The 20,608-nt window shown below is 35.6% G+C and overlaps 2 protein-coding genes across 3 annotated transcripts in view; both read right to left on the bottom strand.

Moving 5' to 3' along the window:
* Positions 1-6,069, bottom strand: part of LOC125682301 (AFG3-like protein 2) — a 26,678-nt gene extending 20,609 nt beyond the window's left edge. The window contains exon 1 of one of the 2 annotated variants that reach the window (XM_056159978.1): positions 5,326-6,069. In XM_056159978.1, the coding sequence (XP_056015953.1) occupies positions 5,326-5,421 (96 nt within the window). In that variant the 5' untranslated portion in view covers positions 5,422-6,069. Of the gene's footprint in view, positions 1-2,368; positions 2,570-5,325 lie in introns of those variants that run through there. The other variant, XM_048922782.2, reaches the window with a different exon arrangement.
* Positions 6,070-7,902: 1,833 nt separating this feature from the next.
* Positions 7,903-9,296, bottom strand: LOC125675120 (uncharacterized). Its single transcript, XM_056144407.1, has 2 exons — positions 8,603-9,296; positions 7,903-8,483 (listed from the first exon to the last, which is right to left on the bottom strand). Exons 1-2 carry the CDS (start codon positions 9,294-9,296, stop codon positions 7,903-7,905), a joined length of 1,275 nt encoding a protein of 424 aa, XP_056000382.1.
* Between the last annotated feature and the right edge of the window lie 11,312 nt (positions 9,297-20,608).

The following is a 20,608-nucleotide window of genomic DNA, read 5'->3' on the forward strand; positions in this document are numbered from 1 at the left end:
CTTTCTGTGATACGCTACATGTTATAGTAAATGTATATTTATTTCCGTGCATCTTGATTTATTTGAACATAGAGCAGTGACTTAGTGCAAAGAATCAGTCTCTGTCCTTTATTCCAAATAATTCCAGATACAATGAAATAAATAGTTGGGTGTTCTAACCTCACCTAATATTGTTCAAGCACACAATGGGGTACGTGTATGTTTTCGTTTGACATGCATGTTTTCGTTTGAAGATTTTGTGTTTTGTCCAATAGATGAAATTGTCCATTTGTCGCTTTCATTTCTAAGTCACTGGATGAAATATCTCATATTTGATATACTAATATTATAAAATTATTCATTATTTTATTACATTACACAAATAGCTTTGTAAGGCGTTTCATTTCATTTATATTCATTGGGATGAACACTGATTGGCAGAGAGAAGAGAATGAGAAAATCAATAACTGAATAGAGATAATCTCTACATATGTTCACTGAAAATTGTGTGATCCATATGGACACCACCATATTGTTTTGTTCATTAATTAGTTGCTTTTAGAGTTATTCCTGTTTTAATTTTGAATGCCAAAAATACAAGACTGACATGTAATTTCTAATTCAAATACCCAGTTTGTTAAAAATGAATGGTAGGATCATTATATTGTTGCAGTTTTTAGCCAATCAACAAATAGAAAAACAGTAATACGACTAAATATATGAACGAGTTCATGAGTTCCTTTAAGTATTTTTCAAATGATCATAATCTACTGTTCTTAATGGAATTACATGTATGATTATAACTTGGGACACGCCAATGACCATTTCATGCTTCACTCGGTCCAACGGTCACACTATATGCGTATTATCATTACATAAAATTATGACAGTTTCATATGGCACGCCAAATTCACAAAAATGAGCTAAACATAGTTTCACAGTTGATAAACTAGGTTCATCGACTGTAAACTATAGTTAACGATTCGTTAACTATAGTTTTCATCTGTAAAACTATATTTAACGGTTGTAAACCATAGTTTACAAATGCTAATCCAAGTTTTATATCTGTCTTTAAATAAACGTTAACAATAGATTTTGCTGATAAATACAGATTCACATTTGTAAACTATAATTTACATTCGTTAACTATAGTTGACAATTGTTAATCCTAGTTTCACAAATTGTGATACTATATTTATCAGATAAACTTAATAATAGTTTAGACTTGTAAACTGTAGTTAACAATCGTGAAACCGTATTCATCAGATAAACTATGTTTTGCAATCGCTAATGATTGTTTTCATTGTTAATTATAGTTTACGCTTGTGAAACATAGATTATCTGTTAACTATGGTTTACAGATGTGAAATATAGATTAACATCGTTAACTATAGTTTACAGTTGATAAACCTAGTTTATCAACTGTGAAACTATGTTTAGCTCATTTTTGTGAATTTGACGTGCCATAGTTTCAGTTTGTATATTAACTAGTTCTGTATTTTCCAACATTCATCTGCAAATGTCACCTATCATATTTGTAGCATAGCAATCCTTTATCACAGACATTATGAAAGGAAAATTGTGCAAACATGTACTATTTTGCGGCCAGCCTAATTGAAGACCTACAGGTAATTGAAGACCTATGGAAGACTTACAAAATTATAGGCTATTTACATCAAAACTAATATGATTTTCTCATTAAGCATGTCTCAAATATCTAATATAACAAAAATGTTTGATAAATTAAGTTTTAAAGTGTATTTTTAAAGCTGGGTAGAGGCAACTATTTTCCTCGCTTGACGACCTAGCACAAGAACGATAACTCGTATAAATGTCATACTTGCAAATCAGCTGTTCAATTAATAATCATTTCTTGTATATTTCTTTGTTAAAAGATCGGAAAAATGTTTCAAAATTGTATATTAAAAAATAAAAGAAATAAATAACAATTGAACAGCTGATTTGTAGATATATATTTACGCAAGTTATCGCTCTTGCACTAGGTCGTCTAACAGAAAAAAATTGTTCCCCATACTGAGTCCTATAAATATATTTTTATCAAAATTGTTTGTGTTTATTTCATATTTGAGACATGCTTAATCAGAAAATCATATTAGTTTTGATGTATATAGCCCACATTTTTGTAGGTCTTCTGTAAGTCTTCAATTACCCGTAGGTCTTCAATTTATTAGGTATGCCCCTATTTTGTAATAACATTTTATCTGGAGGCTTTCAATCTTTCCTATTTTATTGTCTACGTCCAGAATAACTCCAGTATAAGGCCGATTACGAAAACAAATTATATAAATCATATCGCAACTCAAAACCTCTATACACTGCGCTGAACTCGAAAAAGTTATAAATTAACAACCTCGCAAGCTTAGTTTACCTCTCTCTGATGCACGTGGTAACCACATTGTGAAGCTAAACATCGAAACAAACTTCTTTCACTTTTCTTAGCAGCCTTTATAAATCGAGTTGACATATTAATTTCTCTCAATCGACTTTTTACAGGTCTTTTTTAACATTAAGCTTAGCGGTCACATTTTTTATGCAACAACTACACTACAGATAAAACTAGAGGATTTCCGAGTAAACCGACATCAAATATTCCGATCCCGATTGAAAAACAATAGGGCACCATAAACAAAACACTCACGTCATTAATTCTTAAAGTTATTAGCTCTTGCTGAACAGGGCTAAAAATTCATTGTCATGAATAACACATGTTCCAGCCTTGTAAATTCAGAAAGATCCTTATTGAAATCTATATGACAGAAAGAGATGTTTTAGTATAACTGAGGTACAAAGAATTTGAGATTCAAGAACACAGCCCATAATCATTATGTGTAGGAGATAATTTTGAAGGATTCTTTTTATGAAATTGGATATATAATGATGTAAGTAAATAGATGCAAGCTGGGCTTTACTGCTTCTTTTGACGCGGTGATTTCAAAGTGTAGAGTACTCTGATGATGAGTACCTTAACGTTTTAAGTAAATTGATAACAGCTTGGAGGAAATCAAACAATAAGATTTAACAACAGACGCAGATTATAGATATTAAATTATAGAACGTCAGTGGTAGACCAAGCTAATACTCTCCCTATACCAAACGCTAACTTGTTTCCGCTGAAATTATATATTTTACATGTACTGTTGTACATAAAAGTGATGATGAATTTACTGAACCCAAACACTGGATTTTCACTAAAATCGTTCGTCTTGCATAAAAAGACACGAAGTTTGGTGTTTATGTGAACAAGTCTTTTTGTCTGTGATGTATTTTTACTTTATTTTCAAGGTATTTTTCCATTTTCTTTGTTTATGATGTCTGTCATTATGACATATTTCTTATGTGTTTTTGGGTTGGATCTGCAATTTTGTTGAAATTCCACATCTCAATTGATCTACAATTCTACATCTTGCAGCCTGGACAAAATATTATACCGCAAATCAAATACATGTACTCATTATGAATTAAAGATCCTTCTGGACCTTGATCTGACCAGAAATCACCGACTTCCTACACACACTGATTATACACACACATACATATATATATAGATATATATATATATATAAAATGACTGTGTATGTAAATGCAGTATTAACTTAACATATAGTTCAAACGCGCACAATTTGAACTATAATTAGTGTTAAATCTAAAAGCAAACTAGCATGGCGCCGCGCCATGCCCTTTTTAATTGCACCATGCCCTTTTTTCTCTATAAAATTTTAAAAATATTTGTTAATAAAAACAATTGTTCGTTATTTCACAAGGTTGATTGAAAAGTTTAAAATCAAGGCAGCAGGTATTAACTTTTAAAGAGGCTAAATGATTATTCTATTACTATCATAGTATATATATATACAATGAAAGTGCCCCGAAAAGTGCCTTGCCATGACGAAAAGTGCCCTTTTGAACATATGAGATGTGTGTCCTCTCTAGATTCTAGATTTAACACTAATAATAATAGCATAATTGATAATACTATAGTTGCTTTTAAATAAAAGGCTTATTATGGATGTTTTAGTGACAGAATTTACAGGTTCTCAGTCAGAGGAAGTGTACTGGATTATAAGTCATCCAGAGAATTTCAGGTTGTTTAGCATTGTTCAACAACTCTCAGAGTTCCATCCTGGATTACTACAGAATTTCTATTCTCACCATTTTTTCTACAAGCTTTATACATTCACTTGACTTTTCCTGCAATTTCAGTGATCGTGAAATGTTGAAATGTTTTACAGGACATTTGGTCTGGTAAACACAGGAACATTACCAGACCGAATCACATTTTACCAGACAAAAAAAAGTATTATTATTTTTATATTAAAACATGAAAGACTTTGAGCCTCCTTGTCATTGGATTTTCATTTTAAAGATTTACCGGGGACTGCATTACTGTTCCATTTTGATTGGAATATGTTGCCATTTTCATATTTTTTTTTTTATGTAAATGGAACTGGAAGTCGAAACGTAGTTTCCGAAACCGTTGCTGGAAAGTCAGCGGACTTTCGGACCGGAAATATAACGATGTTTGCAGGACCAAGAGTCAAATTACCGGACATGTCCGTCAGTCTGACGACATTTCGCTTTCACTGTATTTTCCTCAGAATACGTGTGTGTGTGTACTTGGATTTGAACTAATTTAAGTTACTTAGGAAGTAGGCCTATATCTGACTTTGCATTTATATAACTTACAATTTTTAGGTCCTGAAACAGACTTTACATGTATTGATCACATGTAAAATTGCCAACATTTTTGTTATACAGTTCTTCGCACAATAATTGTGACAATTCCTATATCAGGTACCAGTGTCATGTATACACTGAAACCTCGTACAACAATCGAAATAAATTAATTGATGGGAAACTGTGCACTTATTTTAAACTTAAGGAGCAAAACTTTGGTTTTGAGAATTAATAAAATTAAAAATTTTGATACTAGGAATGAACGAATATGTAACAAATGCAACTCCGGTTCATTAGGTGATGAGATTCATTTTTTGATTAAATGTGAAAGGTTTGTTGATGAAAGAAAATCTTTTTGTGGTGCTATAGAAAAAACAGTGAATTTTTTTTTTACTAAACTCAATGATGAACAAAAATTCATTTACATACTATGTTCTGAAGAGCCATCTATTCTAAATATAACTGGAAAATTTATTTTGAACAATATATGACACTGTATTTGTACATAACTATGTGTTATGTAATCATTTCTTTCTTTACTTGTATATGTATAAGTACATTATTTGTATGTATTTTCATGTTGCCCCTTGAGGGCCCTTGATTGGAAAATAAAATATGTTCTATGTAGATCTATTATGTACCAGATTTTACCTCTTTCTGACGCAAACCACAGCCATGATGTAACGCCAAACTTCGAAACAATATCCTCTCGCTTTTCTTGGCAGTCTTCAGGAATCTCGTAGACATTTGGAATTTTCACACTGAATAAATCACTCAGAAATTATATGCGAGGTTTAAGTTCTGACTAGTCAGTAGTGTTTTTACTGCATGTCCCTTCCGTCAAATTATGAAAGCAGAGGATAAATATTGCAACTAAAAACTACAGAGGATGTCCGAATGAAACCAGATTACATTGAATACCGATCTCGATTGTAAAACGGGGAGTTAAGCCAAGCAGATTTCATCATGCAGAACCACGGTCAGGAAAGAGTCGTTTTACCCTCGTACCATCAAAGAGTGGAATATCTTGCCCACCTCAGCTGTGCTGTCACCAAGTCTTGACGCTTTCAAGGCTCAGTTACGAAACCATTAGGCCGGTAACGGGTGGTTTCGTCCCAATTACTTATTCGCACCTGGTGGATTCGCACCAAGTGGTTTTGTCCCAATTTCAATGCAGGTAACATAAGTCGAGTTGTTTTGCCCCAATGTACTAATCGAGTGGTTTCGCCCCGATTTACCTGCGTAGAATCTAGTTATAGGTACAACAGCTTGTAGGTGTGTGGGAGAATTGGTGTAGTTACCGATGTCTGACATCAGTGAAGTGTAAAAAATATTCCTGTTTACTTTATCTTTTGCAAAAAATCTAAACTGTGGTCTGTAATTTCATTCAATTTTACCGGCAATATACATGTAAGTCTCTTGAAAGTATGCTTGTTATGAAATGTATTATGTATATCAATGATATTTTTTTTATGATTGCTAACTTTTCAAAAAATTAAATTCTTCATTTTGTGATTCATATAAATATATCTAAGATCAATAAAATCACATAATAGACACACTCATTTTATCTACATACTGCTAATTCTGTTTCATATAATAATTTTTACTTACTGATTTTCCACAATGAATGCAACTTGCCATGGCAAAAATTCTTGGTATAATGATAAAAATGGACATAGTTTGGACGTCGGTAAATTAATATTTGATTTAATTGTAAATAATAGAAATTTTTAAATCCCTGTCTTTTTTTATTTGCGCACACCCCAACGTGGCGGAACAGTCAACCAGATGACGGAGGCCACTGACTGGTAGAAGTAGAAGAAGATCAGTAGTCAACACGTTAACTTACTGAGCTATCCAGCTAGGCAATGAGATTTGAAAGGGATTTACAATTACTGTTGATATCTACATTTTCATTCATATATCAAAATCATGTTCAGTGATTACGAGGAGGTACCGGTGTTATTCTTCGTTTTGTGTGTAATACAGTGTAATTGTTGAAATGTTAAATAGTACAAATTACGCAGTATTACTACAGAATACAATTTATCAAGTACGCTAACTAGTGGGAAATTGTGAATTTCCGTTACCAATATTACATGTACTATACTATTCACAATCCTGTAACACCCCCCCCCCCCTCCCAACTTCTCTTGCTACGTGCTTGATAATTATTCAAGTACACTTTTGAGTGAGTTGATTTACATCAATTTTGAAAGATTGAATCACACAAACTTCAACAGAAAGATTACATTAGAGATACGTATTCGATAAGGTATAATTTTTTTAAATCCCAGGATTCTCTAGGCCGGGTTCTCTGTTTTGTAGGACCGGACAATATATATACTGGACCAAACTTCTAACTCCCCAATTTAATAATTTCTAAATTTTACAAACCTTTGCAGTTAGATAAGTTGTAATTAAAAACATCGTCTGCTAACTAAAACGTCGAATTTAGAACAATGAATTCGAATGTGCCTGGTATTTAGAAAAAGAGTCCCAAACGGTGATGAAATACTGTGTACCTATTGCGAATGTAGGTAGAAAGCAGGCTTGTGAAGGAAGGGAGAATGTAGGTAGAAAGCAGGCTTGTGAAGGAAGGGAGAATGTAGGTAGAAAGCAGGCTTGTGAAAGAAGGAAGAGTCATGTCAAGAAATCCCGTCCGGTCTGAATTCGTTGGCTTCAATAGGAAGCATATTACATGTACATGCTGATTAATAGTAGCCGTCGCTTACATGTATCTCTTGATTGCGGTCACTGATTTATAACGGTTTTTCTATACCGGAGATTTTGCTCGGAATTTCTTGGCATGGTAGGTAGAAAGCAGGCTTGTGAAAAGAAGGGAGAATGTAGGTAGAAAGCGGGCTTGTAAAAGGATAAAAGGACGTGATCGCTATAATCAGAGTGAGCCGAGCAACTGCGAAACGATCGAGAAGAAATTTTCAAAAGTTGGAGGAAGAAAATGAGAAGTGAGAAATAAGAAGAAAAAACTCTTGTTGTGGCCTTCAATTCGACATTTCGATATATCGACGACGTTTTGTCTATTCACAATAATAACTTTCATTCATATGTCGATTCGATATATCCCTGTGAGCTCGAAATAAAAGACACCACAGAGTCGTCCACTTCTGCTTCATACCTAGATATTTTATTGAAAGTAGACATTAATGGCAAACTGACAACTCAACTGCATGACAAACGGGATCTTCTTCTTGTCGTTCGCCTCTACACTTGGATTTCTGCTTCCTCTACGAATCTGGTGGTCTTCTGTAAGTCCTCCACTGTTCCAAATAGCTTTTCCTGGATGGTTGTTGGTAATGGCCATATCCTTTGTCCCAATGCCTGATGGTTCTTGCATGTCTGTAGAATATGTGTTGTATCTTGTTCTGCCTCACCACAGGGACACATTGGGGATGGTACCACTTTCATCACTCTGTTCAGATGTTTGTTTAGTCTATTGTGTCCTGTTCTCAGTCTGAATATGACGGTTTGTTCAGGTCTCGACAGATGGTGGTAACTGTCTTGATGCTTGGATTTTCTGTACAGAGATTTGATTATGGTTTTCATCTCTGCAAGGCAGACTGGGTTTTTCTCCTGTTGTTGTCCAGCACCTTGTTTTGCGAGAATGTCAGCTTGTTCATTACCATAGACTCCACAGTGCGAAGGGATCCATTGTAGCACTGTTATGCGACTTTGAATGTTAAATAGCGCCTGTTCTAGTAATGGTAGCTTGTTGTTTGTCAAGCTCTGTAATACAGATAGAGCATCTGTCAGGAAAACAACTGGAGTTGTGATATTGACTTTGTCTGTGATGGTATGTGCAGCATGTCTGATGGCTTTTTTTCAGCTTTGTAGTTGGAACAATGCAAGCCTGTTGGTATTGCTTCAGATTGTCGCTCTTCATTTGGATATTGGATGTATATACCAGCCCCTCCGTTTGTTTTTGCATTTGTGGCTGATCCGTCTGTGAATACTCTTATCCAAAATTCAGAGGGGTACTGTTCTTCTAGCATGGTCATAGTGTGAGTTTTCTTTACAATATCAGATTGTTCATCTTTGGATGTGATGTTTGGTACTGATGTCTGAATGCTGACATTTCTCAGTTTATCTTCAGTAGGGTAGTCATTTACAGAAAAGGCTATAGGTTTGACTTGTTTTGGTAGCGATTCATGATGTTCTCTTTGTAAAGCTCTTGTCTCTAATACAAAACTTGATCCTTTCAGTCTGCCTGATGAGAGTTGCGTTAGTCTATTATTCATTGGGTGATCTTCAGTACAGCAGTATTTTGCGGCTTGTAACATTGCATTGCACTCCCTTCTCTTATTTAGCGGAGTTATGTTTGTTATCTCCTCCATACTATGTATTGGGGTTGACTTCATGGCACCTGTAATGATTCGTAGTGCCTGGTTTTGTACTTTGTCTAAGGTTTGTAGGTGGGTTTTTGCTGCTGTCATCCATGAGCTAGATCCATATTCGAGATGTGGACGAACATTCCCCTGGTAAACTGATTTTAATATTTTTTCATTGGCACCCCAATTTGTTCCTGACAATTTCCCCATGATGCTTAGTTTTCTTCTTGCTTTTGCTTCAGCTGATGTTATATGCTGCTTCCATGTCATTCTTTTATGAACGGGATGATTTCAGCTTCTCCATCGTCAACTTCCCATATTTGTGTATTATCCATTATCACTGCATGTGGTGTTTATATCTCTCAACTGATTCGATACGCTAGAGCTTGTTCTGCTTATGGTCAGTTTTTAAATCGATGTAAGCTACTGACATACAAGTTGATGGTACAGGGGTTTCAACAATCTCGATTGAAGTCAGCATTTTCGCAAATTCTATGGTCGTTATAACGATCTAGTTCGTCAATGCAACCTATTATTGGGTCAAATGCTGTCTGACGTATTTCATATACCGATTATTTGGCCGTTCTTGGCACACTGATTTTGACTACGGATAACTCCGTTTACCTGATCAGGATATAGGGTTCACGGCGGATGTGACCGGTCGACAGGGGGTGCTTACTCCTCCTGTAGGCACCTGATCTCACCTCTGGTGTGTCCAGGGGTCCGCGTTTGCCCAACTATCTATTTTGCATTGCTTATAGGAGTTATGAGATTGATCACTGTTCGTTATCTTCACCTATCATACAGGGAATATAAAAAGGTTTCGAAGAGGTGTGAACGTTTGGTTAAAAACACTCAGAATAACAGACAGTAAGTAGATCAAGATATTTAGAAAGAGAGAGCCGTCACTGAGGAAGCTGGAGAATCGGGACTTGGAGATTCAAAGACTCCCAGAACTAGGTCACTAGCCAACAAACGCGTGTGTCGAATGACACTGTGGCATAAATTCTGCATCGAAAATTCCGCAATGAGACTATGCATAAAATATAGTTTTCTATCTTCAAATAAACTGATGATATCAACAAGTAAATTGACGAGCGCTATAAGTTAATTAATTAAAGGGGTATTAATTCAATTGATGTGCGAAATAATTGAATTATTGTTCTCTTCATTTGAAGTATTGCGCACACCAATTCAGTTGTTCGTAACAATTGAATCATTGTACTCTTCAAATGAATTAATGATATCATATGAGAGAGAGAGAGAGAGAGAGAGAGAGAGAGAGAGAGAGAGAGAGAGATTTCTTCAATTCAACCTATCAACAATTAAAGTAGTGACCTCTTTGATTGAAGTGTTGCTCTATTTAAAGAATTCATGCGCATACAAACTTGTGGTAAATAAAATGGATATCTTCAATTGAATTAAAGAGATCAAATCTTTAAATAAATTTTGTGCACAATAATTCCACCACATTGATGCGCGCATATCACCAATATATAATTGATGCTAGCAATAACTGAATTGATGCGTACATTAATTCAATATTGATAAGAGCAATAATTAACTTGATGAGCGTGTCAATTGAATTATTGCGCGCAATATGTCAATTGATGCATGCATCAGTTCAATTATTACATCTGTACTATTCTCTTTAGAGAAGTCGAGAGGCATAGCCTTCATGAAGGCTGTGCCTCTCGACTTCTCTAAAGAGAATAGATAAGAGCAATAACTGGTTTGATCGATGTGCGCATCATATTGAATTATTGCGCGCAATTTAATCTTCAGATAATGAATGAATTCTTCAAGTATTTGCGTTTATGTTATAATTAATCATATCTAATCACAGGCGTCTGAAGTGTGGATACCGTGTATAGATCTTGTGTATATACCCCCATCCTCTACCCAACAATAATCTATTCAAAATAAGTGGTTTTCCCGCCGATCACTTTCATAAGGCGTTCTAGGCAGTTTCTGTAAGCGTTTGAGAAGACTACTTGTGAGATACAATATATGCATAATATCTCACAAGTGGTCATCTCAAAAGCTTATAGTAAGCAGAAACTGACTATTTAGAGCGACTTATAAGGGTGATTGGTGGATAAATCACATATTTTGGATAAATTATTGCATGGTTCTGTATTTTCTATTGGGTCCAGAAATGGGGTATGAACATAAGATTTATACACGCTATCCATACTTCAGGTGCCTGTGATGTTAATTTGGCGCTCCATCTGTGCCAAAATCATCGAGATTTAGCGCTAATTTGGATGGAAAATAACAGACGAAGGCGAGACGATAGCTCTAGATGTATTTCAATCAAATCCACGCTGAAGAGGTCGGGCAAACTGACAGAAAGAAGACAATGTGCTGATTTTCGAAGGTGGACAAATGTATTTAGTTTTTTGCATGATGAAAAGGTGAAGATAATGAACAGTGATCAATCTCATAATGATAACTCCTATAGCAACGCGTAACCATCACTTTTGGATTCTATCTCAAAGTGTTGAACTTATGAAATCAATATCATTCTTTCCACATTGCCAGAAATAATTACCGTTTTGCTAATTTTAATAAATCGCCATATTGGATTCACGATAGCCAGTTGGCAAAGGATTGTATAGGAAAAAATATCTAACATCTAATGTCCATGCTACATACCTTGAATTAAATGAAGGTGGAATTAGGTGCCTATAGGAGGAGTTAGTACCTCTGTTTACCGGCCACACCCGCCGCGCATGAGCCCGATATCTTGATCAGGTAAACGGAGTAATCCGTAGCCAAAATTGGTATGTATAAAAAAACCACGGCCTAACAATTGATTTAAAATACGTAAGACAGCATATTCAACCTAATGACAAGTTGTATTTAAAAATTCGATCGTTATGACGACAATAGAATTTACGAAATGTTGACTTTAAACGAGACTGTTGAAACCCTTGTAACATCAACTTAATTGTTAGTAGTCTGCATGCCTCAAAACTTATCATACGCTGAACTTACTTTTGAAATTGGATCACCAATAGACGGAAAGATTTTCCAGCATTTGAAAAACCTTGAATTATTTTAAGATACCATCAATACATTTGATGCGCGCAACAACTCTCTTCAAACAATTGATGATATCTTTAATTCTGAGTTATTGTGCACATTAATTAGATTCATGATAGCATTGATTAGTGATGAATCGATTCGCGCTATATAATTCAATTGCTGCTTTCATTAAATGAATTGATGATATCAACCCAACAATTCAAAAAGAGAGCAATAATTCAATTAAAGCGTGCATGCGCGCAATAATTCAATTATTGTTCTCTTCACACCCAAGGTTTCAAAATCATGGTTTATCGACCATTCAAAATATATATGGTAACATGCTTTATTAATGGTAAATATCTGTTGAACACTCATCTCAAATTGTTTCAAGTTACATATAAGTATGACAGATTTTTTTTTTTTTTTTTTACAGTAGGTCAAAGTATGGTATATTTTTCGAGATTTTTCTCACATGTAACCATCGTTACTGAGTCCTTGACATGATAATATGTAAGATAAACATTAATTTTCCATGTATTATTCCATAACTTGTATTGGAATTGACTGAGCATATATTTTTCTAATTTGCGAATGACAATAAATACAGGTTTTCAAAGAAAATATTTAATCAACACAACAAGAAATTATCTGCTGTAAAAGTCAGCAAACAGATTTTAAGAGCGCAAAATAAACGACTAGATATCACTTTCAATATCTTTGAAATGGCAGAAAATAAAATTGATTAACAAATATTCTCGAACAGTTCAATATGTATGAAACATGAAAACAAAAGACTAGCAATAGATATAGAACGATAGCTTTTTTGTATGTAAATGAAGTAGCGCTATAATTCTGTAACGTATGTTTCAACACTTACACAACAGTACATCCATGAAAATATTATGCCAAAACGATGTCATCATCAGTTATTCTTTACGATTGATGTTGCAAAATCATAAAGACATCACTTAATTCAATGGAAATACCAATTTTAATAGAAATATAACGTAGACAAGCAAATTTTTTTTACCAAATGTGTCTTTTCTTCTGAATTTGTTAATTTGCAATAAATATGCGATTAAAACAAAAGTAAAAGATTGATGTTTCGCTATTTAAATGCTCATGATTCTTATAGAAATAACAGACACATGTTTTGAAACCTGGGTTGCTCTTTGTTATAATAAACAATGAAAGTAACGTATGTTTCTTATTTTTCCTTTCATTACTATTAACACATCATTTCCATTAAAAAAAATGGAAAGAAACATATTTACCCATTTCTAACAATCTGTTTACAATAATAATATATAGAAAAGGTTTAATTTCCCAACATTTTGATTAAATGTATACCGAATCTTATGTTTTTGTTGCTTATTTTGGAATACCTTTCCATAGAAACTGTCAGTATAATCCACCACGCGGTGTTATGAATGAATATTTAACGTGAACCTTAAGACATAGATGTCCCCTATTGATTTTGAGGTCAAAAGGACAACGGTTAAACTACTCTGGACATACGCTATTGTCCGTTGAGAAGTCTTTCCTTGATAGACATCAAACTTGAAACACTGGTGCCCATGAATAGATGACCCCCATTGGATTTCAAGTCACACGGTCAAAGGTCATACAAAATTACTCAAATGACCAGTTGCTTATAAGTATTTTGAGAGACAAAACTTACATGTATCATTATGGTAGCCTTTGACCGGTAGTTAAACCTTTATTTTCACTGTCTATACAGACATTCTATACCTTTTCAGTATTGCCACAAGGGGAGCATATAATATTATTTCAAAAACATTTTTTCATGGTTGTTCTTATGTTTTAATGCATTTTTTTTTCATGGTAGTTATTCTGTACTTCTGCTCTCACAAGCGCCATTTCTGAAAAAATAAATAAAAAATTAAAAACAAGTAGAATAATATTACGTAACGGAATTCCTGGTAACATACGTTACACTCAGATAAAATATTTTTGAATGATTTCTCCATAAGATTGCATAGAACAATCATCAGATATTAATCCCTTCATTTCTAATATATATTATGAAAAGATGCTGAATTCTAGCAAATTGATAAATGTAGAGTTGCATAGTTACATGTATCATAAATAGGACAGTAGCAGAGAAAAACATGGCCTGTATTTCTTGCAGAGGATATCTGTATATGCTGGTGAATACGGGAACAATAACACATTTGTTTCTTCATAACATAGTTGATATTCAACAAACATATCATTAAAGATGATTTTGTCAATATGTAGTTCAATATTTGATGTCTAATCAAGCATTTCATTAAGCAACATACGTTACTTTGAGTAACGTATGTTACCAGCGTTCTACTCAATGTAATTCTTACACCAGAGGAATTTCGAGATATTTGGAATACGATATACATTCTTTGATATCAGAAGAACAAATTCAGACCAAAACATTCCACCTGCTTAATCAATATTGTATATCAAACATTGCAGTTGTTGTAACAGTACTTACCGTAAGAGAAAATTAATCCTAATTCTCAAAGTTTAACACGTATTGACTTTCAAACTCAAATGTTCATAGTAGACGTTCATGTCGTATACCACATCATGCAGACAAGAGAGCAAAAACACGCGGGAAATTGTTCTATCATTCCCTTTAATTAATTTCTCGGTAACGAATGTTACATCACGAATGTTACATCTCGACACGTTTGTCAAATTTGAGACCAACCAATGACTTCTGCAAAAGAAATGTTTATATTTTCATTCTCTGTACACTACGAGATTTTCATAAAAGGGGTAACATTTGCTCTGCAAATACGTTTTCATAAAAAAAAATTATTGTATCGTATGTTACATTTCTAAAATCGAAATGCAAAATTTTGAGAATAATGATGACTTCTTCTCAATTCCACATCCAAATATCGCTTGATGAATATTTTCCCAAAGTTTTTGAATATTCTAGCTCCAAAATAGATCAAAAACATAAAGATAATACGAAATCTTTGTTCATACGTTGGGTGTTTAATTGGGTCGAGGCTATCTGGTACCGCTTACAGGGTGACGACCACGAGTTATCTCATCTTATGTAGGTACGAGTTATCCCTCGTGCCAATTTATAATTCACAATGATTCGTACGAATAATCGTCGTGTGTCAATTCTTTTATACTTATTTCTTGATAGACCAATATTAGGTAAAATAGGTCCTGTTGGAGCTCCATTGTGGTTGGCAAACACATGTATATTTATTATCAATTACGTAGGAAACATGAATACTTTCAATCATATTCAAATCACTCGGTTCTAAAAATGAGAAGCACAACACTGTTGATTATTTTAAACTCAGATTTTCGACACAACCCGCGTCTAAATCAAGAGACATATATTACATAAGCAAGTATCAAAAAACCCTGACAAATATTAATAATCTACATTGTTAACAAGAATGATACACTGTTGCAGTGAATTGAGAAAAATGGTAATTCTATGCATAAACATATAATTTTTTTAATGCATATTAGGTACCGTGTGTTATAATGGATGTATTAGCATCACACCCTCCCCAAAGTATTAGACTGATATTTCTAAATCATTGATGTACAAATTTCGGGCAGAATATTTTAAAATCTTGATACACCATTAGAACGTCGTAGTATTCATAATTTCACGGAATGTTGTGACAGCACATTGATATGAAATACGCTTAATTACAATTAACAATGTGTACACTTTAAATCAACTTGAAATGTTATTTTCCATAGAGGATATCAAGACTTTTACATATTTGTTGTTTGAAAACTGATATCCCTGTTCTTCAAACAAAGACCACGGAATTTGGACAAATGCAGTTGTCTTGATTGTCTAGCCTCTACATATCATATGGGCGGTAAAAATTCAGGGCGGCGACTTTGATTTCAGAAATGCAATGGTGATTATTTCAAATTTGTAGGAAATTGTGAAATATTTATTAGAACATCATAACTGTCATTAAGAACGGGGTAGTGTCATTTCGTAAATGAAATGAATACATGTAAAATGATATTTTTTGTAAAAGACAACCCGAGGTTTAAGAACAAGTCCTCATTAAGTAAGACGATTTTCTATGCACAAGAATCTGCGTCACGTAGATCTTTATACACAAGAAAATAGCAGCAAAATATAATGACGTTTTTCCAACTTTCCCAGAAGTAAGAGATGGAAGTCACAAACATTGTATAATCACCAGTTTATGACCATAAATGTCAATATTCAGTGGCGTAGCTTCCATTGAGGCAACCGAGGCGGCTGCCTCGGTAAAAAAAACAAAACAAAAAAACAAAACCTTTTACGTTGGTAAAATGTCGATAGCTTCTGGGGGGCACAGCCCCCCAGACCCCCTGCCTCGGTAATATTATAACCCAAGCTACGCCTATGATATTGACTATCTAAAAGCAATCGATTTTGTTTTTAAATCTTGCGCACTTTCAGACATGCAGTACCGATACATATTATATACCCCACTTTTCAATTAATTCCTGATGTCTTCTGTACTTCATTGTCTATAATAACAGTAGTGTTATTTATTCGTACTAGTTATTTTAATTGAAACTAAAACTGTACAGAACTTCTATTTTATCAATGTATTTCTAACTTTCTAATTTTCAGTTAACTGATGATAGTAGTTTATAACGTTTAATTTGTCAGATGCGCAAGATATGCTATGGTCTATGTTGTAACATACTATGGGTACCAACTTAAAGCACCTTCCCTCTAACAGGTACCAGATTATAAAGCACTCTCTAACTGGTACCAGATTATAAAGCACTCTCCCTCTAACACGTACCAACTAATAAACACTCTCCCTCTAACAGGTACCAGATTATAAAGCACTCTCCCTCTAACACGTACCAACTAATAAACACTCTCCCTGTAACAGCTACCAACTTATAAAGCACTCTCCCTCTAACAGGTACCAACTTATAAGGCAACCTCCCTGTAACAGGTACCAACTAATAAAGCACTCTCCCTCTAACAGGTACCAACTTAGAAGGCAACCTCCCTCTAACAGGTACCAACTAATAAAGCACTCTCCCTCTAACAGGTACCAACTAATAAAGCACTCTCCCTCTAACAGGTACCAACTTATAAGGCAACCTTCCTCTAACAGGTACCAACTAATAAAGCACTCTCCCTCTAACACGTACCAACTAATAAACACTCTCCCTGTAACAGCTACCAACTTATAAAGCACTCTCCCTCTAACAGGTACCAACTTATAAGGCAACCTCCCTGTAACAGGTACCAACTAATAAAGCACTCTCCCTCTAACAGGTACCAACTTAGAAGGCAACCTCCCTCTAACAGGTACCAACTAATAAAGCACTCTCCCTCTAACAGGTACCAACTAATAAAGCACTCTCCCTCTAACAGGTACCAACTTATAAGGCAACCTTCCTCTAACAGGTACCAACTAATAAAGCACTCTCCCTCTAACAGGTACCAACTTATAAGACACTCTCCCTCTAACAGGTACCAACTTATAAAGCACTCTCCCTCTAACAGGTACCAGATTATAAAGCACTCTCCCTCTAACAGGTACCAAATAATAAAGCACTCTCCCTCTAACAGGTACCAACTTATAAGGCAACCTCCCTCTAACAGGTACCAACTAATAAAGCACTCTCCCTCTAACAGGTACCAACTTATAAGGCAACCTCCCTCTAACAGGTACCAACTAATAAAGCACTCTCCCTCTAACAGGTACCAACTAATAAAGCACTCTCCCTGTAACAGGTACCAACTTAGAAGGCAACCTCCCTCTAACAGGTACCAACTAATAAAGCACTCTCCCTCTAACAGGTACCAACTAATAAAGCACTCTCCCTGTAACAGGTACCAACTTAGAAGGCAACCTCCCTCTAACAGGTACCAACTAATAAAGCACTCTCCCTCTAACAGGTACCAACTTATAAGGCACTCTCCCTCTAACAGGTACCAGATTATAAAGCACTCTCCCTCTAACAGGTACCAACTTATAAAGCACTCTCCCTCTAACAGGTACCAGATTATAAAGCACTCTCCCTCTAACAGGTACCAACTTATAAGGCAACCTTCCTCTAACAGGTACCAACTAATAAAGCACTCTCCCTCTAACACGTACCAACTAATAAACACTCTCCCTGTAACAGCTACCAACTTATAAAGCACTCTCCCTCTAACAGGTACCAACTTATAAGGCAACCTCCCTGTAACAGGTACCAACTAATAAAGCACTCTCCCTCTAACAGGTACCAACTTAGAAGGCAACCTCCCTCTAACAGGTACCAACTAATAAAGCACTCTCCCTCTAACAGGTACCAACTAATAAAGCACTCTCCCTCTAACAGGTACCAACTTATAAGGCAACCTTCCTCTAACAGGTACCAACTAATAAAGCACTCTCCCTCTAACAGGTACCAACTTATAAGACACTCTCCCTCTAACAGGTACCAACTTATAAAGCACTCTCCCTCTAACAGGTACCAGATTATAAAGCACTCTCCCTCTAACAGGTACCAAATAATAAAGCACTCTCCCTCTAACAGGTACCAACTTATAAGGCAACCTCCCTCTAACAGGTACCAACTAATAAAGCACTCTCCCTCTAACAGGTACCAACTTATAAGGCACTCTCCCTCTAACAGGTACCAGATTATAAAGCACTCTCCCTCTAACAGGTACCAACTTATAAAGCACTCTCCCTCTAACAGGTACCAGATTATAAAGCACTCTCCCTCTAACAGGTACCAACTTATAAGGCAACCTTCCTCTAACAGGTACCAACTAATAAAGCACTCTCCCTCTAACACGTACCAACTAATAAACACTCTCCCTGTAACAGCTACCAACTTATAAAGCACTCTCCCTCTAACAGGTACCAACTTATAAGGCAACCTCCCTGTAACAGGTACCAACTAATAAAGCACTCTCCCTCTAACAGGTACCAACTTAGAAGGCAACCTCCCTCTAACAGGTACCAACTAATAAAGCACTCTCCCTCTAACAGGTACCAACTAATAAAGCACTCTCCCTCTAACAGGTACCAACTTATAAGGCAACCTTCCTCTAACAGGTACCAACTAATAAAGCACTCTCCCTCTAACAGGTACCAACTTATAAGACACTCTCCCTCTAACAGGTACCAACTTATAAAGCACTCTCCCTCTAACAGGTACCAGATTATAAAGCACTCTCCCTCTAACAGGTACCAAATAATAAAGCACTCTCCCTCTAACAGGTACCAACTTATAAGGCAACCTCCCTCTAACAGGTACCAACTAATAAAGCACTCTCCCTCTAACAGGTACCAACTTATAAGGCAACCTCCCTCTAACAGGTACCAACTAATAAAGCACTCTCCCTCTAACAGGTACCAACTAATAAAGCACTCTCCCTGTAACAGGTACCAACTTAGAAGGCAACCTCCCTCTAACAGGTACCAACTAATAAAGCACTCTCCCTCTAACAGGTACCAACTTATAAGGCACTCTCCCTCTAACAGGTACCAACTTATAAGGCAACCTCCCTCTAACAGGTACCAACTAATAAAGCACTCTCCCTCTAACAGGTACCAACTAATAAAGCACTCTCCCTCTAACAGGTACCAACTTAGAAGGCAACCTCCCTCTAACAGGTACCAACTAATAAAGCACTCTCCCTCCAACAGGTACCAACTTATAAGGCACTCTCCCTCTAACAGGTACCAGATTATAAAGCACTCTCCCTCTAACAGGTACCAACTAATAAAGCACTCTTCCTCTAACAGGTACCAACTTATAAGGCAACCTTCCTCTAACAGGTACCAACTAATAAAGCACTCTCCCTCTAACAGGTACCAACTTATAAGACACTCTCCCTCTAACAGGTACCAACTTATAAAGCACTCTCCCTCTAACAGGTACCAGATTATAAAGCACTCTCCCTCTAACAGGTACCAGATTATAAAGCACTCTCCCTCTAACAGGTACCAACTTATAAGGCAACCTCCCTGTAACAGGTACCAACTTATAAAGCACTCTCCCTCTAACAGGTACCAGATTATAAAGCACTCTCTCTCTAACAGGTACCAACTAATAAAGCACTCTCCCTCTAGCAGGTACCAGATTATAAGGCAACCTCCCTCTAACAGGTACCAGATTATAAATGGAGGATATTTTATAATCTGGTACATGTTGGAGGAAATGTGCTTTGTAAGTTGGTACCTGTTAGAGGGAGGGTACTTTATAGAATCTGGTACCTGTTAGAGGGAGGCTGCTTTATAAGTTGGTACCTGTTAGAGGGAGGGTGCTTTATAAGTTGGTACCTGTTAGAGGTAGTGTACTTTATAATCTGGTACCTGTTAGAGGGAGAGTGCCTTATAAGTTGGTACCTGTTAGAGGGAGGGTGCTTTATAATCTGGTATCTGTTAGAGGGAAGATGCTTTATGATTTGATGATAAAGCATTTTATCTCAAAGAGGTACCAAGTTATACAGCACCCTAACTCTAACAGGAAGCAGTGTATGCTAGGACTAAAATAATTATAGCTTCTCCCAAAGTAGAACTTCTATTGTG

Source organism: Ostrea edulis, chromosome 1 (assembly GCF_947568905.1).
Source record: "Ostrea edulis chromosome 1, xbOstEdul1.1, whole genome shotgun sequence".
Lineage (NCBI taxonomy): Eukaryota > Metazoa > Mollusca > Bivalvia > Ostreida > Ostreidae > Ostrea > Ostrea edulis.